This window comes from Kryptolebias marmoratus, linkage group LG19 (genome assembly GCF_001649575.2).
Source record: "Kryptolebias marmoratus isolate JLee-2015 linkage group LG19, ASM164957v2, whole genome shotgun sequence".
NCBI lineage: Eukaryota > Metazoa > Chordata > Actinopteri > Cyprinodontiformes > Rivulidae > Kryptolebias > Kryptolebias marmoratus.
The window spans coordinates 19,633,269-19,661,109 of record NC_051448.1 but is presented as its reverse complement, the minus strand read 5'-3'; the positions used below and the strand labels follow the sequence as shown (position 1 = coordinate 19,661,109).

General features: G+C 40.7%; 1 protein-coding gene across 4 annotated transcripts in view; it reads left to right on the top strand.

The window, feature by feature from the left end:
- Positions 1–27,841, top strand: part of cdc42bpab (CDC42 binding protein kinase alpha (DMPK-like) b) — an 89,305-nt gene that overhangs the window by 38,908 nt on the left and 22,556 nt on the right. For all 4 annotated transcript variants that reach the window (XM_037981652.1, XM_017409146.3, XM_017409145.3 and 1 more), the window contains exons 4-19: positions 3,108–3,191; positions 4,602–4,697; positions 6,046–6,194; positions 18,817–18,910; positions 19,667–19,867; positions 19,958–20,096; positions 20,456–20,565; positions 21,259–21,338; positions 22,051–22,229; positions 22,409–22,531; positions 22,660–22,793; positions 22,906–23,027; positions 23,380–23,500; positions 25,496–25,606; positions 25,732–25,979; positions 27,370–27,463. In XM_037981652.1, the coding sequence (XP_037837580.1) occupies positions 3,108–3,191; positions 4,602–4,697; positions 6,046–6,194; positions 18,817–18,910; positions 19,667–19,867; positions 19,958–20,096; positions 20,456–20,565; positions 21,259–21,338; positions 22,051–22,229; positions 22,409–22,531; positions 22,660–22,793; positions 22,906–23,027; positions 23,380–23,500; positions 25,496–25,606; positions 25,732–25,979; positions 27,370–27,463 (2,085 nt within the window). The remainder of the gene's footprint in view (positions 1–3,107; positions 3,192–4,601; positions 4,698–6,045; positions 6,195–18,816; positions 18,911–19,666; positions 19,868–19,957; positions 20,097–20,455; positions 20,566–21,258; positions 21,339–22,050; positions 22,230–22,408; positions 22,532–22,659; positions 22,794–22,905; positions 23,028–23,379; positions 23,501–25,495; positions 25,607–25,731; positions 25,980–27,369; positions 27,464–27,841) is intronic.

Here is a 27,841-nt window from a genome sequence, read left to right as displayed (position 1 = left end):
GCTGATAAACAGTCATTAAGGGGGTCTTGGCTTGTCAGTTAGTCACTTTGGTTTATGGCTGTATATTTTTAGCCTTAAAAGAATACTTGTTGAATAATTAGATGGATAGCTTTGGTTTGTTTGTGTTTTTATTCCTAACGGATAAAGCCTTTTTAAATGCACTGTTGATGCTGTAAGACAACCATGTGTTGACTGATTGTAGTGGCGCAAAACAGAAATTGCAACACAAGTTTTATTAGCGGATATAAACTGGGTGAAATAAACTCTGTGCTCACTTTTGCTCAGACCGTACAAGTCGACCCCAGACCAGAGAAGGGGGGGGGGGGGTGAATAGATGAAGATAGGAACGTTAGAAGAAAGAAAGGAGAAATGGAGGAAAGGACAAAAACAGCGAGCCGTTGCCAAGAACAGTTCACTCCCCCTGTCCTCTTGTCTTCCTCTCTCATTCCTTTTCTCTTCTGGTGAGGGATCACTGGGGGAAATCCAAACACTGCAGGAATGTTATCATTGTATTGCATTAGCAGCATTCCCCTGGTTAATTTAATAGAATGCAGACCCCTCTGTTTCAGAAAGCAACTATGTTCTGCAAATGTCACTAGTCTTTACTTGTGTTTCAGTTTGTTTTTGTTTTATACTTAGCTACGTATTTGCGTATGCAGTTCTGCCAAGACTTTAGTTCTTTCCCTAAAAATAATAAAGTGACTGATTTCTTCTTTGTGGAGCATTATGATTAAAAAAAAAAACGTCAATGGTAGAAATAGGCGAGCTCTTGTGTGAACACGTGCTTGGGCTTTCCGCTCGCAGTGGTTTGTCGCAGCAGCTTGTGCAGCTCCTTTTTTGGCAAAATGTAAAGCCAGAGCTGAGTGAGTTTGTCAGGGCTATGTTTAGCAATTAGCAGTCGAGGGAAAGTTGGCAGTTGTTCTGCTGCTGGGATGGTACAGTAGGTTATTAAAGCGGTGTGATTTGAAAAGCCGAGCAGTGGAAATGGGTGACTGATTGCTGCTATAAAAGGGAACGCTGAACGTTAGGATGTCAAATGTCCGCTGATGTTTGTTTTAGTGCAGTCGATTTAGTGAGAAGATGTGAGACTTCAAATCCTCGGTTTTGAACATTAAAAGATGTTTAACTGAACTGTTATATAAAAAAAAAATGTGTGTGAAGTCAGTATTATGTGGGTTCCCCACAGATTTGTGTGCATGAAATAAACACGTCACACATACGTTAGTTTGTTTCCTGTTTGAGAACTTATGAATATTTGTGTGTTCAAAGACAGACTTCATGAATCAGAACATCAGTTTGACCCCAGGAGTTTTATTTTTGCAGGAACTAGAGTGTTTTTGGATGGGTCTTTTTCCTGACCTCCTCCTTTTTCACTATAAGAAGCAGGAGCTAAATAAGAGTTCTCAGGGGAGACATTTTAATTTAATTTACTGTTGGGAAGCTCCAGACTGGGGCTGCTGTACCGAACATTTCTGATTAGCTGAGTGGTTCCGGGCTTTTATTTCAACCTTTCCTCCCTGTTGTCTTGTATTAAAAGAGTTATGTTGAACATTTTGCAGTGGTGTTCTGTGCAAAGGTTGTGAACAATTAACATCTTACCTGTTGTAGATAGCTCTTTGAAGAAACTCAATTTGGAGGAACAGAGTTTAACTCTACCAATATTGACCAGCTAATAGCTAGTCTGAACGCAGCCAAGGCCAAAGTGGACCGATGTTGTCTTAAACTGGCTCCATTCTCTATAATTTCACAATGCTTCATGTGAATGCTATTTCATCTATTATAATTTTTACAACACCATCGATTTCACATTACATAGTTATTTGCATGGAATTGTGTGGTTATTATCAAGCTCAAATAGCAGCAGCAGCTGCCAGCTGTAGCACCTCCTGTGCAGCCTGGCATCTCTTTCTGCCAGAATGACCATGTAATGGAAAATTGACAACGTAAAGGTTTGAGAAGCAGTGTTTCCATGAACCGCTGTGAAACGATTCAAATTGAAGTTGTTCTAAGAGGACCACGATCCACTTTGGTCCTGGCTACATTCAAACTAGCCATTAGCTCATCAGTTTTCTTTCTTTGATCTGAGCTCATTTAGAGTTGGCTACAACAGGTAGGATTTTAGTTGTTAGTAACCTTTCCACAGAACCCGACTTTAGAATAGCCAAAATGCTCTTTTAGTAGCTGAAACCTTAAAGACATGGTTAATTTTAAATTGGTACCCCCTTTTAAGAGCCGAGGAGACACTTTTACTTTTCAGAAGAAAAGGTTTTACACTTCAGTTTAGTTAATTTGCCTAATTTACTAGGTAACATAGACTGAAAGGAAATGTAAAAACAGCCTGGAATTGGTATTTCAGGTTTTGTATATTTTTTAGGTCAAAAGGCACCTTTCTGTCACCATAGCAAAAATGAAAACTATCACAGAAATCCTCTTTTAGTACAATACTGTTACGGGTCAACTTATGATTGTCGCAAAATTACAGGAATGTTAAAGTGAAAATAAGTGGTAACTTCTGTCCAAATCATCACGTCTTCACAAGTCTGTACACTCTATTGATTTAGAACGAACGTTTCCTTCTTTTTGTTGTGTTTTAAAAATGGTTAACGTTACACACATTTAAAGGGCCAGTTGTGAAAGTTAGTGTGTTTTTAAAGAGTGTGACTTGTTTTGTGTGTTAAGATCCAAGATAAAAGCTGCAGACTGGTCTCTGTGGTCACTTCCTGGCACTGCTTTTCTCTGACATGTCTTCCATCTGATCTTTTAGCTTTATTCTTTCTCCTTCCTCTGTTTCTCATCTTTCACTTACTAATAATGTCAGAGTAGAACTTATTCCTAATCTGCACACATTTATTGACTTAACCGTTCTTACTTTGATAATTAACTCAAAATTGTACCCAATATATACAAATTATTTTTGAATTGCAGGTTTTCTGATCTACACGGTTGTTTAAATGTGATCACATTCGAAGTAGGCCGTGGCAGCTCTTTATCTTTGTATTGCCTCAAGGTTAAGATATGAAATGTTGTTGATTATTTTCAAATTGCTTAATATTTTAGTCAAATGTGACTTTGGATTCAAATGGCTGTTTTCTTTTTTCCTTTTGTAGGTTGCAGTGGTAAAAGGGAAAAACACTGACAAGGTATTCGCTATGAAGATTCTCAACAAGTGGGAGATGCTCAAGCGAGCTGAGGTTAGTATCACTTCAGAGCTTCTTCTGCTCCCTTTGAGATGCACCATCACTAGCACGGTTTACAGCCACTTACCCACAATATTTTGGGAAAATGTTTAAAGAAGATGGTCACGAAGAAGGATTTCTCATTAAAACAGGGCAGTTGTGGTTTTTTTGTAGCAGGAAAAAACACAACTCTCATTTATTGGCATTCAGTTGAAACCTGTGTTGCAGAACTTGTTCCTGTAGATGCATTTTTTCTTTTAAATCTTTGGCCATTTCCTGACAGTTGGACATTCCTGTTGGTCTCCTGAGTCCCTGATCATTACGTGTCATACGTCACAAACTCTTCCCAAAAGTTTGTGCAAATTCCTGGACATGAGAAACAGCCTAGAGCAACAAGATTCACATCAGACAGTTTTCTTTGAGCATCAAGGTCTCCTTTTTGTTTCTTGCGAGCTAAGGTGTAATTTTCTTTGGTTCCAGCAGCCAGATTGACTAAAACATGAGCATCAGGGTGTGTTTGAGATGTAACTTTTGTCAAGTATCAAGTTAAATATTTCAAATATAAAAATTAGATGAACTGTCAGATCTGTAACTTCAGTCTGAGTACATCTTTTGCTTTTATAGCACAGTTTGAGTCCAGATTGTTAATAACTTTGTTGTTCCTAACTTTAATTACCATAAAGTGTAAAAATATTTACCTTTTTGGCATTCTCTCTATTTTCATGCGATAGCACTTGGAATTTAAAATAAATTTTGTGCAATATACACAGCACATCAAATCTCTAGCATTTCTGCCCATTCTTCATGATAAAACTGGTCCAGGTCCTTCAGGTTGGCTTGCCACTGCTTATGTACAATAGTCTTTAAATCAAACCACGTTTTCCTCAAAAACTTGTCAATATTTTGCTCGCTCTGTCCATCCTCCATCCTTCAGCTAAGACCAGTTTCCCAGTCCTTGTCGATGTAAAAACATATCCACATTATGATGCTGCCACCACCATGCTTCACTGTGGGGATGGTGTTCTCAGCATGATGAGAACTCTCACACATTCGTTTCTGTCTTCATGGGGACACTATTATATAAAAGCTTGTTGCAGCCACCACTGCATGTCTAATTTTATTTTTATTTTACACCTAAACATGACCTAATATCAACTTCTATACAGAAAACCAAGTTTCAACCCTCAAAGATCACTTTGTACACATGGTGACACCATGGTCCCCATGTTTACAGGAAGTCTCCATCACTTGGTGTACCATTGGGGTTTGGACCACAGTGTGATAATAAGACACCTCCCACATGTATTCACCAACACACACATCCTCCCTGCTCTTAGCTTGCTGTGCTGTAGAAGAATTTAATCTTTGATCTTTGTCTTTAAAGTTCTGTCACGGGTGAATTTTTTATATGCTTCATTCTCACAGACGGCGTGTTTTCGGGAGGAGCGAGATGTTTTGGTGAACGGGGACTGTCAGTGGATCACCACCCTGCACTACGCATTCCAGGATGACAATAATCTGGTAATCTCTTTCTTATGAACTCTGTATTCGAACTGGCTGACACTGGTAACAAATTAACCACACAGCAGTTTTGTTTTCTATGATACAAAAAAGAAGTAATTTTCTCAAGACTAGATGAATGGGTTTATTTATGGAAAAAATAATAATTGAATAATTTTGCAGGGACTTGCATCTGCTTTGAAATGCATAATCTCCAAACGTTAACACTAGTGTGCAAAGAAGCAGAAGAAACCTCTTGTTGCCTTTGGTAAAAGGACCACCATGATTGTTCACCTATTCAGGAGTGAGCGTTTCCATCATTGTTCTATGAGCAGCACAGGAAGAAGAAATGACGCACAAATCCTCAGTTGTTAGCAATTGTTGGCACATTAGTGCATGGCGAGAAGGTGCCCAACTTCCCAGGATCTGTCATCTGCTGCAACAGAGCTGTGAGGTCTCCTGTTTGAGCTGCTGAACACCTCCCTTCTCTTTTTTTGTTTGTCTGGAAGACATTAAGCAGCTCAAACAGAAAGCTCCTGCATTGCTCGTATGACTAATAACCTTATTCAGAGATTTCTTTTTGCAACCAGCTTCTTTCACAGTGTTTTTCTTTGGTCCCTTGCTCATTTTTCTTTGTGTACAAGTTGCTGTTAAACATATTAATGGCTAGTCCGAACACAGTTTATGTGCACAGTGTTGTGTTGCACTAAAATGATATTTACTTACTGTCTTAAGAACCGTCCATTGTAGCTGCTGTAGTGTTTTGCTGTTTGTAGCTTTGCCACTTTTGCTATCTCAACATTTGGTTTGTTTTTGTGCACAGTACCACCTTCACATAATTGCTAGTAAGACACAAAGCAGCACATTCATTCTTCACCACAGCACACTGCAGGACTTTGAATTGTATAAATATGATCAGCAAAAGTACACAGGACTAAGAAAGTCTCAGTAGAAAACTATAAAAATATACATTTTGAAATAGTCTGCCAAATTCTTTCTCGTTTTAATTGGCTGCTGTAAGTGATCATTCTCCCTTGAACCTGACCGTTTGTCCTCTCTCCATGACCCCGAGTTCAAGTACCAGAACTGCTTGTCATTCCATTTCCCACATCCTCACAACGAATGCAGGACACTCCCCAAGGCTTCAAAAATATACACCACTGTCTGCTCATTTATTTTTTGACAAACCATTAAAAGTGAAACTGTTTAGCTGCAACCCCTCCAATGCTGATACTGTAAGAAAAAGGGAAAGGAACAAGCCAAATTAAGGTTGTTCTTTGTGCCGTTTTTGCTCATTAATACTAATGTTTTATTGGTTTTGCACCTTTTAATCACCAAGAATTTATGTTATCTCTCTTTATCGCTCTAGTACCTGGTCATGGACTACTATGTGGGTGGTGACCTCCTGACTCTGCTCAGTAAGTTTGAGGACCGGCTGCCAGAAGAGATGGCCAAGTTCTACCTGGCTGAGATGGTACTGGCCATTGACTCCGTTCACCAGCTCCACTACGTCCACAGGTGAGGCCACAGGAGGTTGTGTGTGTGTGCATGTTTAAAGGTGAAATGAAAAAAAAGATCAAAATAAAGAGATTTAATGTTTTTCTTTTAGTTAAACACTTTCATAAAACACTCCAGTGGTCCATTTCTCTGATTTAAAACGTCAATGACTTGTTTTTAGAGTTTTTGTGTCAAAATCCCGAAGTGGGCTGATTGTGTGGGTGGAGGTACCTCCTTGGTTGGTGAGGTAGAAGGAGGCGGGGCCAACTGTGGCAGACCGCTGAGGGTTACTTTACAGTGTCAATCAAGGAAAATGGAAGCAGAAGAAACAAGTTTTGTTAACAAGAGTACTGGTTTGAAAATGCATTTTTTTTGGTCTGGAGAGATGCTGTCAGGAACTAAAGCCCCACATTTCACAGGAGAACCCCCTGAGCTTTACAGTGATGTCACACAGTCTTCAAGGAGCTTCCCATCTGGACAGCTAGAGGCTGCGGGTGCCGGTCTGACAGTGGGTGTCGGTTGGTGTTGGTCAGACAGCAAGAGGTGGCAGGTGGAGGTCGGACAGCTGGCTGCAGCTGGAGGAGGTTGGACAGTGACAGGCGGTGGTCCTTTTGTTGAAGGTTTATATTTCAGGTGGTCCTCTTCAAAATGTTAACTCCACAGTCAGTCTCCAGACTTTGGGTTGTAATTTTCACCAGGAGCTAAACTAACCACATTCATCAAACATTCTTGTCCTTCAGGAAGCTGAAGAATATCTCAGCTGTTGGAGTTTTGGGTCAGTTTACACAATTAATTGCAGTGAACTGAATCATTTCACCCACACACTATCTGTATTTGCTGAATACGGGAAATGCCGAAGAGACCCTGGAAATTTTAATTAATTTGAAATTAGTGTAAATTTTTTACAATGCAAGACTCTAAGAGCAAGCACCTTTTGAGGATTTCTGTTGATTTATAAACACTTTTCATTTCACCTGTAACCCAATGAAGTTGCCCGAGCAATTAGTTGTGACGATGGATGTTTGGTGTATTTACCCAGTCCTGCAGCAAGAGAAAAGTTACAGCTGTGGGAGATGCAGCTGCTAAATAAAGCTAAATAAAAAGTGTGGAGAGAGTGTGCATATTTGTCTTTAGTCACCAGTGAATATGGTCAACACCACTGACAGATTAGAAAGTGTATTAGTTTATATTATAGTCAGATTTCTGTGTGTTTTGAAAAGCAAGAGGTCAGTATTTTTTGAAGATTATGTTCATCTTGCAGTGGCATTTTTGCTTTAATAAAAACATAAACAATATATGAAATAAATAAATAAATTACAAGCATACAAATGGGTATAATTGTGATCCCAACATCAGTGCATTAAATTAGGCCTGGGTGATAGGACCCGAAACTAGTACCATAATATTTTAGGTCTTAACCACAATATATAATATATATAACGATATTACAAAATCCACCTTTAGTCTCTGTATTAATGTTTAATTTAACACTATAGCTTAATGCAGCTGCAAAAGAGTCCATTTTCTGATCTTTTTGTCCATTATTAATCGTTTCTTCCTGGAAAAGGCAGCTATCTCTGACCATCATTTTCTCAGTTACTCAGTGGTACCACGTGTTACCATGACTAAATGTCTCCATGAGCCGTGCAGTGGTTTGCAACAACGCAAGTTTTCAGACCATGTTGAACTTTTCTTCCTCCTTTTGTAACATTTAGGCAAATAGTAGCTTTCAGCGAGTTTTGAGCGGTTTCGATGGTGATGAGGTGTCGTAATAAAGGTTATAACATGGTGGTGTCAGAAGTCTTCGTTGGTGATTAGTGCTCCACTCAGTTAGCTGCTCTCCTCATTTTTACAGAGCTTTATGTGTTGACCACGCTAGTTTTCTGCTGCATCAGGAAGCTGTTTTGTGCGAAACCGTTTTGAAATCTCACCATAAACTGTGTGGCCAGCACTGTGGCTCCACACAACCTACAGTATATTAGAATGGGGCTGGATTGCGGTAAATTTAAGAAAATCTTTCATTCGTGACGCTGCTATGCTCTTAATGCTATGCATCCTCAAGACCCTCTCCTGCTTAATCCTGGCGTGGCTCTCTTAAACTGGTTCAGGATGCAGCTACAGGTATTATGTCTGTGCTAGGTTGTTTCCATGCCCATGTCCGAATTATGGTTGTAGCTTAGGCATGAGGCCAGTGTGGACAGTTCTGCTTCAAATTGTTGGTGACTAAGCCACGTCAAGCATTATGTCATGGATACACTGCCACCAGGCACCCCTACGCTCCGCCCAGGACCTATACACCGCCACTACAATGAAAAACCAACACAGCCTCGCTATGACAGTTTTGTGCCTGCTCAAACCCATCATGGACTTATCATGAACTGTCACGCGTAATGGGGAGCCCACTGCATTTTAAGTGCATGACTGAAGACCTCATCGAGATCCTGCAAAGACAGTCTAAGTCATATTGGGTTCACTAGTGTCAGGGGTCTAGACCGGCTCAATCAGAGACTCTGTGGTGTTTCACACTTAACCGACAAGAAATATTTGTACAACAGTTTTCCCTGAAATGCAGTGAGTTAGATAAGTGATGTAACTTAAAAACTTTTAGATCAAAGTTGTGCAGCCTTTCTTCCGCTGTTTCACTTTTTAGATATTAAAGTCATCAGCGGTCTGTTAGGGTTCAAATGAAGTAACTTAAATTATCATTTGTATGTGGAGGACTTTGTATGGACACAAAGACGATGTGCAGTACTTTAAGAAAATTTGTTCAAAGAAAGTACAACAACAACAACTCCTAATCACTCTGAGCGTACTACTGTTTCTAAAGCTTATGTTTGCTCACCTTGCATAGGAGTTCCTGTTCCGTCTCCAGGTGGACCTGCTTCACTCTTGACAAATAAAATACCTCCAAGCGCATTGTTGACAGGACACAGCATGGGAAACTTGTCTTTGCTGACATAAACACCAAAAGAATGTTACAGTTTACTGAAGATGCCCTTGGGAGCAGGATATGAGCCTCCTCTAGACAGGAAGTAGTCACATGGGCATGTTAACATAATTACAGTTTTACTTTCACCAGGGGCCCGTCACAGCACAAAGAGCAGGAGAGACATGGTTAGACAAAGAGGAAAAGATGTGAGATAATTGGGAAAGAAGGGAGGGTCAGAAGGAGGCGAAGATAAAGCTTTGCTGCTTGGTCTTTTGGGTGTGTCTGTAGTTGTTCAGGTCTGTAATAAAACACTGCAGAGTCAGACATATACACACATACCGGGTGACGACTGAGCCAAGGAGATATGTAAATATACATGTATGTAAAGAGAGAGAGAGAGAGAAACGAGCTTGAGGAGCCACTAATTGTATGTTGTTATCTGGGGGGCCGTGGGCTGGGTTGGTGGTGGCAGCAACGACAGAAGTGGATGGAAAGAAAAAGGGACAGGGAGGAAGGGACGGCACTATTCCTCTTTTGGTCCCCTTGTGGACACTTTGGGACAGTAATGATGGGGTTGGGAGGTGTGTGGGTGGGGGTGTGGTGCTGTTACCTCCCCCCAACCCCCTATTTGCTCTCACTTACACACGCTCTCGTGGGAGATTTTTGTGCTTGCTTTGGGGAGGGTGGAGACAGCCTGGCAGGTCCCCTGAGGAGGGTGTGTTCTGCTGGCTAGTCCCGTCTGATGACTGTATTTGTGTGTGTGTGTGTGCTTTAGGAAGTGTGTTTATCTGAGTAATGGTTTTTATGTACTAGTCTGCCACAATTCCTTTTTATAGGTGAATTATGTATGTAAATATTTGGCAATAAAATGAGAATGCCACATTGCCTGATTTCTTTCTACACAAACTTTTGTAAATTTAGAGCATTTCTCTATCTTACACACATCATCATGTACTCGCCAGGGCCCATTTAGGGTTTCATTCTTTGCCAAAGTACACTTCAGCATGTTGACCGGAGAATTCGGAGGTCAAACCACGGACTTTCCAATTAAAGGGCGACCGCTCCACCTCTGAAACCACAGATGTCCACTCAAAAGAGCCTTTCAGACACCCTGCTTCCCAATAATCAGACAGAAGCTGAACATGTTAGTGCCGTGTCGTAATTACTCCCCCGGTGCTTTTCTTTAAACAAGTTTACAAATTCAATCTAAGTTCGACCTGGAACAGCAGCAGTCTGAACTGCTAACATTAATGAACAGGAATGTATAGCAGCAGACCTGGGTTCAGAGCTTTACTGACTATTTATTGACTATAAGTAGCTGCTGGAGGGGCCCTGGGTCAATTTGTACTTCCACCAAGTATTTTTGCAGCATTGATCACCACATACCCTTACTTTTTAAGTGTAAAAAAAGCTGCCTGTCACAGGTCTCTTTGTACTCACTTCCACTCACTTCATACCCAGCATGACAGCCTCCCCAACATAGATCATTTGATCTACTGAGCGGTTTTACTATTATTATTATCATCATCAACATGGTTAGACTTCAGGGCTGTAGCTTCGAATGTAACTTTGGATTTGTCAGACAGAAGAAATTTTAAAATACAGTTCTATCGAAGCTCCTAAAATATTATTATAATTGTTTGCCTTAAAATATAATCAGGCCGTGATTTCTCTGTAGTTCGTACAAGCAGCATTTTCTTTAATACAACTACACTGTCGACACCCAAACATAGATGATTTAATAATGTTGGCCATGAAATAAAGCACAGCTTGATCCTGTGCAGTCGTGTGAGTGGTCCCTGTAATGATACGAGCATATGGTAAGTGCAGGGGTGCAGCTGCTAAGCAAGAGGTGGGGGTACGACTCGGTCGAAGTATGAACTGACCGGCAGCCATAGTAACATTCAAAAAATTGCAGCCCAAGCCAATCAAGTGTAAAAATGCTTTGAAAAATCTATTGTTTAAGAGTTTCAGCTGCAGCTTGTTCTAATTTAAAATCTTTGTTTTCACTGTTTCCATCCACTGTCATGTTTTAACATAATGCAACATATTTTATAAAGTTGATACAAATTTTAGTAACAAATTTTATATGTATATATATAAATCTCTACTTATTTTTTTGTTTTTGAGAAAATGTCTTATTTAAAGACTTTCAGAGTTTTGTTTGGCACAATTTTGTGAGAAACAGCAGTAATAAAGGCGTTAGCCCCGATGTTCTGCGAAAGATTAGATGTTTCCCTGAAGTCTATAACCTCTACATTCTCGTTACAGGTTTCAGCAGCTGTGTTTCATCCACTGCTGTAATGTTAATATGAATTGTGGCTTGAAGACATGTTGTGGTGAATCTCCACCAGTCTTATCCTAATAGCTAAAACTGCGGCCATTGATTTGTTTCTCTTTGTCAGCGACATGTCTGAATCAACAAAAAGAACATTACTAAAACCTGACAGGAGTCTTTATAACTTAATACTAATATAGAAGATAAATTAAGTCCTTACTGTTGTTCATGTGAGATCGAAAAAGTCCAACATGGGTTGATCACACAGGCTGTAAAAACATCAGTAAAGGGTACTTTTAATCTATATTACTTATACAACTAAAAAAATAACTATCCTGTAGTCTAAATTCTCATATTTTTGCTCACCTAGTGTATTTTATTTTAGTGATGATCTTATTTATTAAAACCTAAAGAAAAAAAAAAAAACTCAAACCATTAAAAATGAATTCTTTCACTTTGTTTGACACTGATGAAGTTGAAAAGAGGCCAGATGAAAGAAACGAGGAGCAAAGAGCCTCGAGGTCAACCTTCTGCCCCTCAGTTGAGTCACAAGAGACACAGCGTGTGTAAGTCAGATGCAGAGGGGAGGGGTGTGTGTGTGTGTTCATTTATTTAGTGGTCAGTGATCTGCTCGGCCTCCCAGAGGACCCCGGCAAAGGTTTCAATAGACCATATCAGCATGGCTTTGTGCTGCCTAGCACCACATCTGTCTGCTCCGTGTGTGTGTGTGTGCAAAGGTTTCTGACAGGCGATGTGGGGGCAGGGGGAGAGCATCAACTTTAAGTATTTGTCTGTGAATGTTTGTTGTGAAGACTTCCACCATCATTGTCAGTAAACTCTTCTGTTTATAAAAATCGTGATGTTGGGATTTTTTTTAATCTGTTAGTTTATCGTCTGTATATTTGTGTGTGCTCGTGTGTGTTATTGATCGCAGCCTTTGTGTGTTTTCTTATTGATCAGGACCATGTGTTCCCCTGAGAACCTGCTGATTGCAGTAAATCATTATTTGTCTTCAGTCGCAGTAGCTTGCGTGTGCATGGATCATCATATTCCCCCAATAATGAGAATAACGACCTGGTGACAGAAACATGGCGGTCACCTCCTGTGATACGCTGTTATAAACATTCATAATTTCATCGATGCCTGCTGTGGTATTCAAAACATATCCTTGCTTCAACTCAATCTTATCAATCCTTTCCTCTGACTTTAATTCACTGACACCTGCTCTGTGGTTGAGGAGACACAATATATATCATTATTTCTGAGCTTATTTCCCCCCATTCACAGACTGCAGGAAGCCTTTCTGCAGCTGCTTCATTAGAAAGAAAAGAATTGACAATATTGATCCCAGGGCAAGAAAGTGATTCATCTCGTCTTTTTTAGACAAAAAAAATTAAAACTCCTGTCTTTCATTTTCAGCAAACAAAAATCTAAAACCATTTTGGTTAAATTCACAAATCAAACGTCTTTCTTTGTTACTTTAAAAGGTTATCCGTGTAAATGGTCATGTTTGAGGCTTAAGTCTGAATGTTTCCAATATGTTTTAAACACAGACATCTTGAATGGCAGAGGTCTTTTTCATTAAAAAGGAAAAGAAATCAAAAAATATTTTAATTCAGCCTAAAGCATTGGTTAAAGTATCACTAATCTTGAAAGACATTTGTTCAGCCGTTTCATTTTATGTGTTGGTGAAAATAAGAAATCATAGTTATGATACAAAACTACACTGTTTATATGCTCAACATTATGGTTTTGTAAAACATAATAAAAAATTGTTCTAATTGTCAAGTTTTTTTTAGGTCAAATAGGTGTGTGTGTGTTTGCAAATAAAGGCTATCAAATGAATTGGGTTTGTTTCAGATTTTTACTCTACTTAAAGAGATTAAAAATAGTTGCCTTAAATGAGATTCTATTTAAATATTTATTTATTGTTAATAAATGGCATCAACTGGCAATCTGGTCATCTTAACACTTTACCAAAAATAAAAAGTTGTCAAGTTCAAAATTCCCCCCAAAATACAAGCTGTTTTACAATCAATTTTAATTTTTTTAACAAAATAAAACTACTCTTATTCTATGATTTTTTTTTTTTCTCTCCTGACTTAATTGGCTGATGTTTGCACCTGTTTAAATAAATTAGGTGCCTGACATAATAAACCAATAACTAAACAGGAAAATGAAGATGCAGCCGCTACAAACCAGTTCCACTTTTTAATTATTGGCGGCCACCATGAAAAGCGGGCAATTATGTAATTACATGCGTTTGTTAGCAAAATATCTAATGAGCCACAGGATACCAATACACTGATGATTTTCTGGAGACGGCTACCACAGCTTATTGATCTTAGCAAACACAAAAATGGCTATAACTCAGTCTTACAGATACTGAACCAAACGATCTGATGTGGTAGTAGCTGAGAGTCATTTCCAGCACATACTTGGACACAGATTGAGGTAATCTATGTATTAAAGATTGATTTATACAGCAACAATTGGCACACAGGTCATGCAAATGCAACCTTTCATGGTAGTATTTTTTACATATTTTTTTTCTGACGTTGTCTTATTACTGTTGTGTGTGTGTTTGTTTCCAATGATGGCAGATTTCACACAGTCAGCAGGTCTTTTAACTACAAGTTAACGAGTCTTCACTACATTTATGTGCACATGTCTGGTGTTTGCAGTTTCCACTGTTGTAGCCATCCACATTGTGTGTGTGTGTGTGTGTCTTGTGGGTTGGCATCCAGATGGCCCTCACAGATGGGTGCTGTGGTCTTAAAAGAGATTACCTTACTCGATTCCTGTCCCTGCAGGGCTCCTTAAGACTGCAGGAGTCCTGTGACACAGTAGCCCAGTTAGCACCGCTGACTTATCTAGCCTAGCTTTACCTACCTAGCCTTTTCATTTGGTGCATTTACGTGGCGGCTTGAACCATCAGAGATTGATTGAATGTGTTAAAAAGGTAAATCATACATGAATAAAAGCAGAGTTCTGGTGTGTGAAACGTATAAAAGAGTCATAGATATAGAAAAGTGGTGGGAGCATTGCTTAAAGAGGGAGAGGAGGAGAGGGCGGTGGCCAGACAGTGGCTTCTCTGAGTGCTAAGTGGTTTATCAGCAGCAGAATGCCCCATCCTTTACCTCCACCAAGGCAGGGTCAGCTCCCGCTGTTTGCTCTTTGGCAGAGCAGAAATCTCTGGAGCTGATTAAGGCCCTCCAGCTACGGAAGCACAAGTACATGTACGTCCACACTCCCCCACAGAGCCACGTGCTGGCAGTCTAGTCCAGGTCTTACGGGTGTCATTCATGATTTGTAAGGTCTGCACTTCCTGTCAAGGTGACGCTGAGGTCTCGTGCCTGTCAGTAGAAAGGAGGTCGACACCAGAGAGTGCACAGAGCTAAAGGAACATGAAACTCTGGCTTAAAACCTTTACATTACTGTTGTGAAAGTTAACCAGATTTTTCTGTTTTATCATATTTTGTTTAGTATTATCTAAGATGGTTTATTCTTCCTGTCCATGATTCCGCTACTAAAGTTTAACATTTTCACGCAGTGAGCCAAAACTGACAGCAAATGGAGGTTGCGAAAAGTCTGGTTGTATTATTTAGATTTCTACAGCAAACCTACGCATTTCTCCAGTGACCGAGTTTGCCTCCTCTCGTTCAAAGCGTACACGAGTTCAAGGTTCCAGATCGTTAAAACTGAGTTGAGAGTTTCTGACAGCGGTGTATACGTCAAAATAAATGTCCCTTTAGACATGTCAAATTCCAGCTTATAATGAAGAAATCAATTGTGTCAATGTGCAGTATGACTTGGAACACCACGTTTTTTAATCATTAGGACACTCAAAAATATTCAAGTAACCCATCAGAGTAGGATTACAAACTTCTAAATGAGCATGATTACAACTCTCCACGCTCCCTTTGATATTCTAACCTTTTAGTACATTTCTTGGCAATTGTTTGTGTACGTTTCCATCTGCCAAGTTTAGATTACTCCAGACTTGGATGCATTTTGGTTCAGTTTGTGGTTTTCTAGTCAGAATTCAATATCTGCCAGTGACATCCAATCTGGAAGTCATTTGTGAGCAGTCAAGTTTTTTCCCCCTTTAAAAGTAACTGATTTGTTTGGTGAAAATATGTGTCTAAATATGTTATGTTTTGGATACCGACTTTTATGCGTTTGTACAAGTCACGTAAAAGCGTGCATTCCTTTAAAGCAGGATTTTGTAATGTTGGGGATTTGGTGTCGTCTCTAAAGCGAAGAGATGATGACTGACCTCCCCCTCTTCCTCACTTTAGCGAGATAGAACTATTACCACTCCTGGAAAAATGACAGGAGCTTTACATGTGACTTTGAAGAGACCTCCGGCTGAAGACGGACACATCAGAGACGTTTCCAAAGCCAGTTTTCAGTCGGCTCATTCTTAAAAGGAAAGCAGCGCTCTGAAGTCACTGACACAGTTAGAGATTTGAAGCAAATATGAAGAGGAATGTGTGCCTTTCATAAGCTTTAACTGTTTACCTCCTGAGGTTTTGTTAACAGAAAATGGCAGCCATTTCCAGCTGATCGTTTTTACATGTTGCAGCAAATTCTGGGCTTTATTGTGGATTGGATGCATTTTGACAGTGAGACTTTCGGATGCAGGTTTTGTTTAAAGCCAGATGTAAATGTGCACTCCCTGGAATGAGAGTTTGACATTATTGATTTAAAGATTGTGATGATTCAGCATTCAGGAACTATTTTGTAAACCTTTTACACTGCCGTCAATTTTGCACGACGTGGTTATTCCAGCAGAAATATGAAATCTCTCCTGGGATTGTCCCAGGCTGCACAGGAAGTGCTACAGCTAGCTGCCTCAGCTGCTGTTTGAACTTGCAAATAACTATAAAATTTGAAGTAAATAACTGTGTAATGAAAAACTGATGTCAATAAAAAGATTTGTGAAATAGTGTTTGCATGAACTTCTATTTTTTTTTAAATTTGAAGGTGTTTTAAGATGATAGCATAGCACTTTGATCTTGGCCCCATGCAGACTAGCTGTTAGCTTAGTGGTGTCCAATCTTGGTCCTGGGGGGCCACTGTCCTGCAGGTTTTAGACGTTTCTCTGCTTTGACACACCTGATTTGAGTGAATGAGTGATTAACAGGCTTCTGCAGAACTTGAAAACCTGCTGAAGAGCAGGGAAACGTCTAAAACATGGAGGATAGTGGCCCTCCAGGACCAGGACTGAACACCACTGCGTTCGCTCATCAGTCCTGTCAGAATTAAATTTTATTTCTTCACAATAAAAAGGGATTTGAATCACCACTTCAGCTTGGGACATTAGTGTTTTGATACATGCACATGGGTTTAAATATTATGTTTTTCTTGATTAATTCTGTCTCAGGTGCATGGAGTTGCACTTCAGTGGGTTCATAAGAGGGTCTTAGACAGATGACTCGAGTGGGGTCTGTCCCCCCTCTCAGGGGAAATCACTGGAGTGGTCAGACAAGGACAGAGTCTATATTTTGTAATGATAGTGGGACACGGTGACACCTCCGTCTCACAGCATCCCAGGTCTGTGATCATATAGACAGGCTCCCTTTTTACTGATTAATTGAGATTTTGAAATTACACACAATAATCACAGCAAAAGGTCACAGATAAGGAAAAAAACGTAGGGTTTGGATTAGTCATAGAACAGTTAAATAACCACAGACAGAGAAACACAACTTTCATGTATGACTGAAACACCTGCAGTGCAACACAAAGCCCGTCTCAGCAGTGACCCGTTTACTGTCCTATAAACCTTCCTGCACCTTGTTCCCTACAGGGTGATTTCTCATGCCTTATAGAACTACACGTAATCATCAGTTTTGTAAAACTCAGTCATAAATTATGCAGAACGCACACTGCTGTTTCTGGAACAGTCTGTCCTGATAATGTTTTAGTGTTGAAGTAGGGAGACCTGCTAAGGAAAAAAATATTAAAAGGGCCAACACAGCTACTGCCTGAAAGTCAAACAGCCATCAGCTTTCGTCTCTAAGGCCCAGCAGGAACCTGAGACTTAATTTTGTGATAATCTAAGAGGACTAAATGCTGACTTCTTGATGTTTAAACTGTATAAAATGTGTTAAAAGAACCGAGATCAACAGAAATGTTAAAGCTGTGGTTCAGCAGGGTCTTCATGGTAACCACACACCTGTGTCTTACTCTTCTGACAGCACTCTTAAAAAAGACAGACAAAAATGCAGAGTAGAAAGTAAGCCTCAGACATGCAGTCGCTGTCTTGAACTCTAAGTGGCAGAAGCGCCGGGACAAATTAAAAAGACCCATCACTTCCAGTTAAAGAGAAACACTCAGAAACGACGAATGTCCATGAGAGGTTGCATGTGAGCACTTTCCATTTGAGGGGATTTGAGAGAAAACCACAAGTCCAGTAGCAGTGAGAGATGCTCTGAGTGAAAGAAGACAAAAAAAAACAAAACCATTTTGATGTATGAGCTGTAAAAGAAGTACAAAGTTCAAACGTTCATGTGTGACAGTCACTCTCTAAGTTCAAGCTTCTGTAGTAAAATCATCCAGTTTAAACTGTGATTGTGTAAAAAATATTAGAGATTTCAAAAAGCTTTTGACTGGTTCTCTTAGAAAATGATTATCGAATCAAAGGAAAACTAATGTTAGTTGATCCTTCAGCCCCTCTGAAGCTCTGGCGTTGGAGTGACAGTCGCTGATAAATTTCTAAATTGTTCAACGCGTTTAAGTGGCCGACAAAAAACAAACTGCCTTAAGTGACACTTATTTCTGCCGACTAGAATCAAACCACGGTATGGATGTGAAATATAAACACATCATCAGCAGTAATAATGCAGAGCAGATGAAAACCTACAGTGGCCACATCAAACGCATCCTTAGAAGAATGTGTTTTCAGGTACTCCCCCCATCCTCTGGTCACAAAACACCAGCAGGGAAAAAAAGAATAAGGGAGTACGGCTGCTTCAGGACACAAGGTCTGTTTTTGGCAGGCGGGAGTTTTGTTTGTCGGCCACATATTTTTCTCAGACGGTGCTTTTGTGCGTCTCCAAGCTGCAAATTCCCAAAACACTGGCTCAACTCTTTTCTGTGTTTATTTTATTTTTTTTCATGTGGTCAATTTTGAGTTGTCACACTGCTGAAAAATGGGTTGAAGGAAATTACACTTAATGAAACCTCAGATCGAGCTGAGTGTTATCCACAAAAATGTACAAACAGACGAAGTCGGGCGAAGTTCTTGACTTGATGGAAATGAATCTAAAGAGAATTGATCAGAGTTCACTGGAACAAGGAGATGAGGAGTGTGTGTCCCTGATGTCCCATAGGTTGTTTTCGCTGGAGGGTATCTGCATTTCTTCTTCTTCCTCAGGAACCCCCTCCACCACTCACTCTCTCTTTTTTTTCCCCCCTTCTTCTTTCAGGGACATTAAGCCTGACAACATTCTGCTGGATATGAACGGCCACATCCGCCTGGCAGACTTCGGCTCCTGCCTTAAGCTCATGGAGGACGGGACTGTAAGTTTTCACCACACTGCTGCTGCCGCTGCTCCCTTCGGTCCAAAGCAAACAATACCAGAGTTTCACTGACCTCTTTGTCTACCCCCGGGGGTCTCCCAGGAGGAGAGTGTGATTCGGCTGCTCGGCTGCGGCTGCAGCCCGATGATTCAGACGGTTCTCCAGATGTTAGAAAAAGGAAAAAAAAGAAGGCAACAGTATGAAATATCAGATCAAAGCTCTCAAATGCTAATGATTTGGTTTTGACATTTCAAAACATTAAATTAGGTTTAAGTTGAATCCAGAAACCACCTTCTGAACTTCCAGAAGCTAACAGAGAATTAAGGATGCAGATTCCAGTGTCTGTTCTCCTCTTCATCCGTTTAATTTTCTGGCATTTATTCAGGACAGTAATGTCCAAAATGTATATTTTATGGAACAAAACTGAATTTTTATCAAAGACTGTAATTCAGGTTTAAGCTCTAAATCAGCATTTTTGAATCGGCTTTGAAATAAATCGAAACGGAGACCAAGAAACTGATGTTGACAAGGAGAATTTATCCCATATTGGAGGGTTGAAATGTCAGCGTGTCCTCTGTGGTGATATTTATTTTATGTGTGTTTCCAAGATTTTTAGCCTGGAATTCATCATCATCACCTTTTTTTTTTTTTTTTTAAATAACAGCATGCAGCTGAGTTTACACACTCTTTGTGACAGTGAGAAAATATTTAGCCTTTGTGGGTTTATCAGCAGCGTTTGTTGTGTTCCACTGCCAGGTCCAGTCCTCGGTGGCGGTGGGAACTCCCGACTACATTTCCCCAGAGATCCTCCAGGCTATGGAAGACGGGAAAGGCAAATACGGTCCTGAGTGCGACTGGTGGTCCCTGGGCGTCTGCATGTATGAAATGCTGTATGGGGAGACTCCTTTCTACGCCGAGTCCTTGGTGGAAACTTATGGGAAGATCATGAACCACAAGGTGAGCGGACGGAGTGTGAGGACGTAGCTTTAACACACCCAGCTGGAGTGGGTTCCACATCAAACCGCTGCTCTGATTCACCTCACACAGGAGCGGTTCCAGTTCCCACAGCAGATTACAGACGTGTCGGAGATAGCCAAAGATCTGATTCGCCGGCTCATTTGCAGTCGAGAGCACAGACTGGGCCAGAACGGCATCGAGGACTTCAAGCAGCACCCGTTTTTTGCTGGTACAGGCCGAGTGTTTCCTGTGTGCTTGTTTGTCTTTGATCTGAGTTTGATTTCTAGCATAAATATTTACTGTTTAACAACTTTATCTACAGTTTTTTGGATCGCAGTTTTGCACCTTCATAATAACATAACCAGTTTATTTAAACACAATTATTTATGACTCCTGTCACATATTTCTTCTGTTGTGTTTGCCTTATAACATGTTTAAATTGGTTTTATTACGTACAAGTGTATTTTATGAGATGTAATATCAAATCCAACTATGCTAAAAACTGTTTCAGCACTCTTGAATTTACAGAAAGATGTTTTATTTGTATTATTATGAGTGATTGAAACAATGTGTTCTTCTTGTTTTTAGGCATTGATTGGGAAAACATTCTGACATGTGAGGCCCCCTACATCCCAGAAGTCAGCAGTCCCACAGATACCTCCAACTTTGACGTAGACGATGACTGTCTAAAGAACTCGGTAAGGTGTTAGTTAAAGGACATCTTTGTTTCTGGTTGACCTCTGCATTTTGGAATTATTCATCACCACACTGATGTAGATGACGTTCAGATTTCCTTCAGTGCCTGACAGATATAAGATATAAACTTACTACAATTAACCTTTAAAAAGACAGATTGTCATTACCCCTGATAACAAGGTTAAGCTGATTAGGAACCAAATTAGCCATCTAAACAGCTGATAAATCAAGTAAATCAAGTTGGATGTGATTGTTGACCAATCAGTGTTTGTAGACGCTTACACAAAACAGCTGGTTTGAAATGTTTATCTTTTTAAAGAAGATTGTAGTAAAACATGAATTTGAGGTGATTAGTCATCCCTTTATTGCATCTGTTAATGTTCGTTCTATTGGTCTAAACCAAAAAAAAAGCTGCTTGTCTTTAGTTGGTCCAAACCTCTGCAGTAATTGGAAGAACTGATATGATTCCAGTTTTAATGCGTCTTCACTTGTTTCATTTGGTTACACTTTAAAGTATTAGTGTTGACCTTCAGGGCTCTGCATGGACAAGCCCCTTGGTGTACTTGTTTAAGTATTTTACATCTGAAAAAGGAGCTGTATAAATAAACTTACTTTTCTTGTATGTTATGTGTTTTAGTTACATTTTCTGTCACACCGTAAAATCTCACACCTTTGTCTTGCTTGATTGTTCTCAGGAGACCATGCCTCCTCCCTCTCACACAGCCTTCTCTGGTCACCACCTGCCCTTTGTAGGTTTCACCTATACAAGTAAATGGTAAGTGTTGCCATGGAAACGGGTGAGTTTAATGTTTCTGAAGGAAAGTATTCCTGCACACTCGTCGGTTCGACTCTAATTGAAAGAATGAAGGCAGTAATTGTTTAGAGCATTTTTCTGTTATTAAAAGTGAAAGCTGAAGATGTGGAAGAAAAGAAACAAAGTGTAGCACTCAATCATTAGCAGGCTTTGTTTCTAAGTCCAGTCTGTACTGTTTATGTCACTTCATCTGAAGTCGCTCAGTGGGATTTAATTAACTTCTCTTCCTAATAAGGTGACTTCCACTAAAGTCCTGCTTGTGAGAAAGAACCCGTTTCTTTCTTATCTGTGCGAGGTTTGGTGATAATGGTGTTTTCTTTTCTTTCGTCTCTGTTTTCCCCCGCTCTGCCTCCCTTTTTTCTCGTCTTCCACGTCCAACATCTTCTCATCTTTCAACTCTATCTCCTTCGTCCACTTCCATTTCCTGTTTTCCGGCTCCTGCTGTTTCTGTCATTTCCTTTTGGTCTCTTTCTTTGTCCTCGTTCATATTATTTTAACACCAAAATGCCCACTGGTTTTTCTCCTCTATAAATATCTTCACTAAACGTCCTTACCTTTTTTTGTATAATCCTTATTTTTTTCTAATTCCGGTCCTTATATCCACAGTTTTCACGCCCTTGAAATTTTTCTCTTTGGTGCCTTACGTCTCTTCTTCCGTCTCTTTTCTTTGTAGTTTCCTATCGGACCGGGGTTGTCTGCGGCAGCTCGCAGTTGAGCCGGGTAAAGTGGGACAGGACAAGGTAGACCTGGACGTCCAACGCAGCCTCGAGGACAGCCTGGCCACGGAGGCCTATGAGAGGAGGATCCGCCGCCTGGAGCAGGAGAAACTAGAGCTGAGTCGCAAACTGCAAGGTGAGGGTGTGGAGATATGTGTCGAATCACATGTACATGCAAGCGACTCGAGAGACAAATCGGTGCATTTATTGTTGTGTACATTTCTCAAATACAGCTCACCTTGAAGCTGTGGTTCTCAAACTTAAAAAAAAAAATCTCTTTTTAACAAAGTGTGTATAAATGATTATTTGTTACAGAGTCAACTCAGACTGTGCAGGCGCTGCAGCATCCAACAGGTGACGGATCACTCAGCGCCAACAAGGAAGTGGAGATCAGGAGTCTAAAGAGCGAGATCGACATTCTTAAGAAGCAAATCGCCGGTCAGGACTTTTTCTTTTTACATTAATTAGCTTCTTAACAGAAAGGAACAAAATAAAGTGACTCCTGTTATCAGATGTAAGATTTCTATTCAAATTAAAACCCCGCTGTGTGTCTTTGTGTGTGTCAGACTCAGGCCAACTGGAGAAGCAGCTGGAGGACGTGACGTTGGCTCGCAGGGACCTAGAGGACTCATCTAAACACATCAAGACTCTGGAGAAACAGATGAAGAGCCTCACGCAGGAGAGGGACGACTTACAGAAGGTAGGGCCGCTGCTTTCAGCGAGGATGGTTTTTATTGGCAAAGATTTATTAGCCTCAAATGTGTGTTCAGGGGATCCTAAAAGAGAAAATGTTCTGTCCCTGCTCCAAACAGGACCTTGTAGATGCCAGTGAGAAGCTGAAGTCTCAGTCAAAGGAGCTGAAGGAAGCCCACAGTCAGAGAAAACTGGCAATGCAGGAGTTTTCTGAGCTCAACGAGAGACTAACAGAACTCAGGTAGAACCCTGTCTTTACTTGGTTTCTCACGTCATCCACACAGAACCATCCAGCTCTGTGGGTCGTTTGGTGTTTGACAATCAGATCTGATTATATCCTGGAGTGTATCTTCTTCTTTCATACCTCCACCTCTCCAGACTCTCTGCTCCCTGCTCTTCACTACAGATCAGTGTCATCTGCATAAATAAGTTTCCTAAAAAGTGTTTTTAATGCATAAACTGCACACATTAGCTCGTGTTAAGATCTCCCGATGCATCAGACCGACACTAGCTCATCAATGAAACCCTGTGTGTGGATGTGTTTTATCTAAGGGCAACTCTGACAGCCTGTTTTGGCTCCACTTCCCCCTCAGGTCTGTGAAGCAGCGCCTCACTCGTCAGCTGAGGGACAAAGAAGAGGAGATGGAGAGCCAGAGTCAGAAGGTTGAGGCTCTCCGCCTTGAGGTGCGAAAGGCTGAGAGGGCCAAAAAGGAGGTAGAGTAGACTCCCTGTGGTTGCTAGCTGCACCTCATTCTGTCGTCATCTGGTTGGTACACAATTCAAACTCCTGTTGCCGTCTGAGTCTTCTCCTTTATAGAAATCCTTAGAAAAATGTTATTGGAGTCAATTCTGCTGTGGCTTTATTTCACTCTTCTTCAAAAAACCTTCTGACTGTTGTTTTAACTTATTTTAATCCTTGTAGAGTTGTGATTTTATTTGTTAACCATCATAGAAAAGGTATTTTCTTCATAGCCTTAATCCAGGGGTCGGCAACCCAAAATGTTGAAAGAACCATATTGGACCAAAAAACAAATATGTCTGGAGCCGCAAAAAATTAAAAGCCTTATATAAGCCTTATAATGAAGGCAACACATGTTGTATGTATCTATATTAGCCTATCTGATAGGCTAATATAGCTTATATAGCTGCTTCGGAGTAGGGCCAGCCAGGTCAGCCCTGCTTCATGGGCGGTGCAAGCTTAGCTCCTGTTCACTCATTGGTCGTGGGTGTGACCAGATGCAAGCATAAAGAGCGAACGGTAGGAATATAAACAACAGCGTTAGCTTACCCTGCAACGTTTATGCCGTCTGTCCTCCAGCTGAAGGCCTGTAAAGCCTGAAATCTCCGGCGGATAACAGCTGTCCTACTCCGTGCAACAATCGCAGCATCCAGAGCATTTCTTCCACTGCACCTCTCTTCCTGAAGTCTCAGGAGAATCCCCATAAGTTTAAAAAACAGCAACAACACAGGGCCAACGTTGTCCATAGCGCTTTTGTTTACACAACTTGCGCTAAGTTTCGGTAGTGCACCCCCCCTCTCCCCACGGCCCCGCCCCCCGCAACATGAGGAGGCGTTCCTCTGCTCCCGACCAAACTGGCCGGTGTGAACGCGATGCATTCTTTATAGAGCCGAGTAGAGCGGAGTAGAGCGGCACTTCTGAATTAGAGTCCGTGTAAAAGAGGCATATATTCAAACAAAAAATATATTTCTCTCCCCCATCTTTTTCCATTTTCAAACATTTTTGAAAAAGCTCCAGGGAGCCGCTAGGGCAGCGCCAAAGAGCCGCGGGTTGCCGACCCCCGCTTTAATCAGACAGAAATCTTGTTCCACAATTTCTCAACATTTTCATGTTTTCTACTTTATTGGTCCCATTTTATATGTTTCTGTGGTTTTATGGATGATTAACCAATGAGACTCATAAAAATAAAATTGTGAATTATTATTGCAACTTCATTAGTATCAAGCAAGAAGCTATGAAAGAGCTGCATTCCTTATTAAATACAGAGCTGGAATGACTAAGTACAGCTTCTCTTTTACACAAGAATCAATACATCTATTAATTAAAGACCTAGCATTCCTTGAAGGGATGTATATCATCCGTCACCCTTCATGCCAGAGTTTTAGACTGAGATAATCTTATGTTAAAATAAGGTTATGCATAATCTCATACAATATAATGAGATCTTGTGCTCAGAGTATGTGTTGTGAATGACTCTCAGCTGCCGCCACACCATATTTTAGCTCAGCATCTGTAAAATTGATTGAGTTATAGCCTTTTTTATGTTTATAAGGTCAGCTGGCTTTGGTAGCCATCTTGAATTGGGTTCGCTCCAGAAGTTAATCACTTGTAGTTGTACCTTGAACGATTACTTCCTGCGAGTTTCATAAAAATCTGCCCACCAGTTCATGAGATATTTTGCAAACAGACAGAAACACAAACAGATGCATGCACTCGAACACATAGACGTGGGGAAAACCATTGTTGTTCACTTTTGCCTTTTGGTGGCGAGTGGTAATGATAACAAGCTTCAACACTGTTTCAGTCAGTGGTTTGTAAAATATCTACGTACAGTTTGAATGTTTTATAGATAATACCTGCAGTGATTTATTACATGTGTGAACAGGTGCGTCGTTCTTCTATTATACTGATTATAGGAGCTGTCCGATGTTTGCTTGCCTCCAGTAACTGGAGTTTGTGTCTGTTATCAGATGGAGGTGCAGGCGGAGGAGCAGGCAGTCGAAGCTCAGAAAGAAAAGAAGCTCAGAGAGCGGAATGAACAGCACAGCAGACAGCTGGAGGAGGAACTCGAGGGGCTTAAGGTGAGCGGAGAAGCCATAACGTAGCTGCTAACGGAGGCCCAACACGTCTTTAAAGTTCAGACAGACAGGACAGTCCAGGAGAAATGAGACAACCGAGCCCTCTCTTCTCTTTTCTCCTCGTTCAGGTGAAGCAGGCCGGCTCCTCCATCGCCCCGGCGTCTCCAGACCAGACCCAGGAGGTGGGCCGCCTGCGTGCAGAAATAGAGAAGAATGCCCTGTTGTTTGAGGAGGAGCTGGAGCGTAGAAAGGCGCAGCACGGCACCGAGCTGAAGGCCCTGCACAAAGACCTGCGAGAGGCCGAGAGCAAGCAGCTCACCCAGCAGAAGGAGATCCTGATGCTCAACGACAAGCTGAACAAGACGCGCAGAGAGAGGTACCCACTCATTAAGACTTGTTCTAACTACCGTTTCAGGATTTTTAACTCTGTAAACGTCTGAACTTTAATCTGTTTGTTTCTTGGTTGTGTTTTACAGTGACGATTCTGTGAGGTAACACAGGAGTTTGAATCGGTTCTCATCTCTTGTCTGGTCTAGATGTAGATGTGACGTTTTTAGTGGTAATGTAGAGACCCTGCAGCGTTTTAGTTTTGTTGGGGCTAGTTTACATCTCATGGAAGTAACTATTTTTTAGCGAATCTGAAGTTTTTCTCCACAATCTTTACAAGATAAATAGACATGAATATCAAAATGTGCTATTTCAGTTTAAGAAGACATTTCTTTTTATGTAAAGGTACTGATCCAGTATTATTAAACATGAGGGTTTTAAAATGGAAACAGTATGAATTTTAAAAACTGACCATTGCAGCCTTTACTTTTAAACATTTTACTACAGAGTGCAGGATTTCTGAACTGCAAAATCAGAAACCAAAGGTTGAAAACTAGTCAAAATAAAACTTTTTTTATGTCCACCCTAGATGAAAGGAAAATAAATACAAAGAAATAAAGCTCAGTTATTTTCCTGCAGAGGATCTTTTTGTGCTTTTGGTCACCTGATCAGTCTTTGAGAACCACAGCCTGAATCACGTTCTAATAAAGTTGTGTTTTTTTTTTGTGCAGGAAGCTTTAGAAGTGTGTTTGTGTACCCTGTAGTCTAACCTTCCTGTCTGGTGTTGGGGAGATATTATTCTCTCTGCTGTCTAATTCATTTTTAAACACGTAGCTGTATCAGGTTCTAACTGCATTAATGTGTTTGGGCTTCATAAAGAGGGCTGCTTTTAGTCCAGAATCTATCATTTAGGTTGTAAAGAGTTGTGTGAGGAACAAAGAGGGCAGAATAAACACGATTATCTAAAGATTTAACGTGAAACTGGGGAACACTCATGAATTTATGAATATTTTGTGATAAAATCACAATTTATTGTGTGAGGACTGAGTTTGTTTCATTAAACACACAACTCTGGGAGTCGGGATCGCATTAGTAGATCGGGGTTGGAGAAATCCGTCAGCCATTTTGAAGTAAGGTTCTGTGTAAAAGTTATAAATAATTAACATCTTACCTGTTGTAGATAGCTCTTTGAGCGACCTCAGTTATGTCTGTCAGGAATTTCCTAATGTTTTAGCCTAAATAACAATGTAATACAAAATGTAATGATTGCTAAATGCCTTCGTTTGCATGAACATGTGTTAAATTATAAAGTTTGGAGCTGTTTTAGGACAACACCGGTCCACTTAAGAACTGAGTCCGTTCCATTCAAAATGGTGGAGCTATTTCTTTGAGACTATGCGTCGTTAAACAGAACGTGTGTGTTTGTGTGTTTCCTGCAGCCAAAACGAGCGGGAAGACTTCGAGACGGAGTACAAGCGAGACCGAGTCCTGCTCAGTGAAGAAAACAAGAAGCTGTCCAGTGAACTCGACAAGGTACGCTGTCTGATGGAGCAGATGGTTTTACAAATGCACAAAAGTCAGCTTTCCTTCTCTCGGTCTTTGTGATGTTTGTTTTTATAGTTTTTGTCTTGCTTTCTCAGCTTTAGAGTGATCTGGTGTCTCTCTTTCTGCACACACACACACACAGTCCTGTAACCTCAGGTAACCCCTCCCATATGGCTCCAGCTCCTTCATCACATTCCTCCCTCCGCCTCCTCCCTCCCAGCGATGCCAAAGTAATCACTGTTCAATATTCCCCTAAAAAGCAGCCCATGGCCGGCTGCACAGTTGGATGAAGGACTCTCTCTCTTTCAGCTCTGTTGACTTTGGAAACGGCCCCTGGAAGTTCAGAAAGGCCCCCCCCCCCCCCCC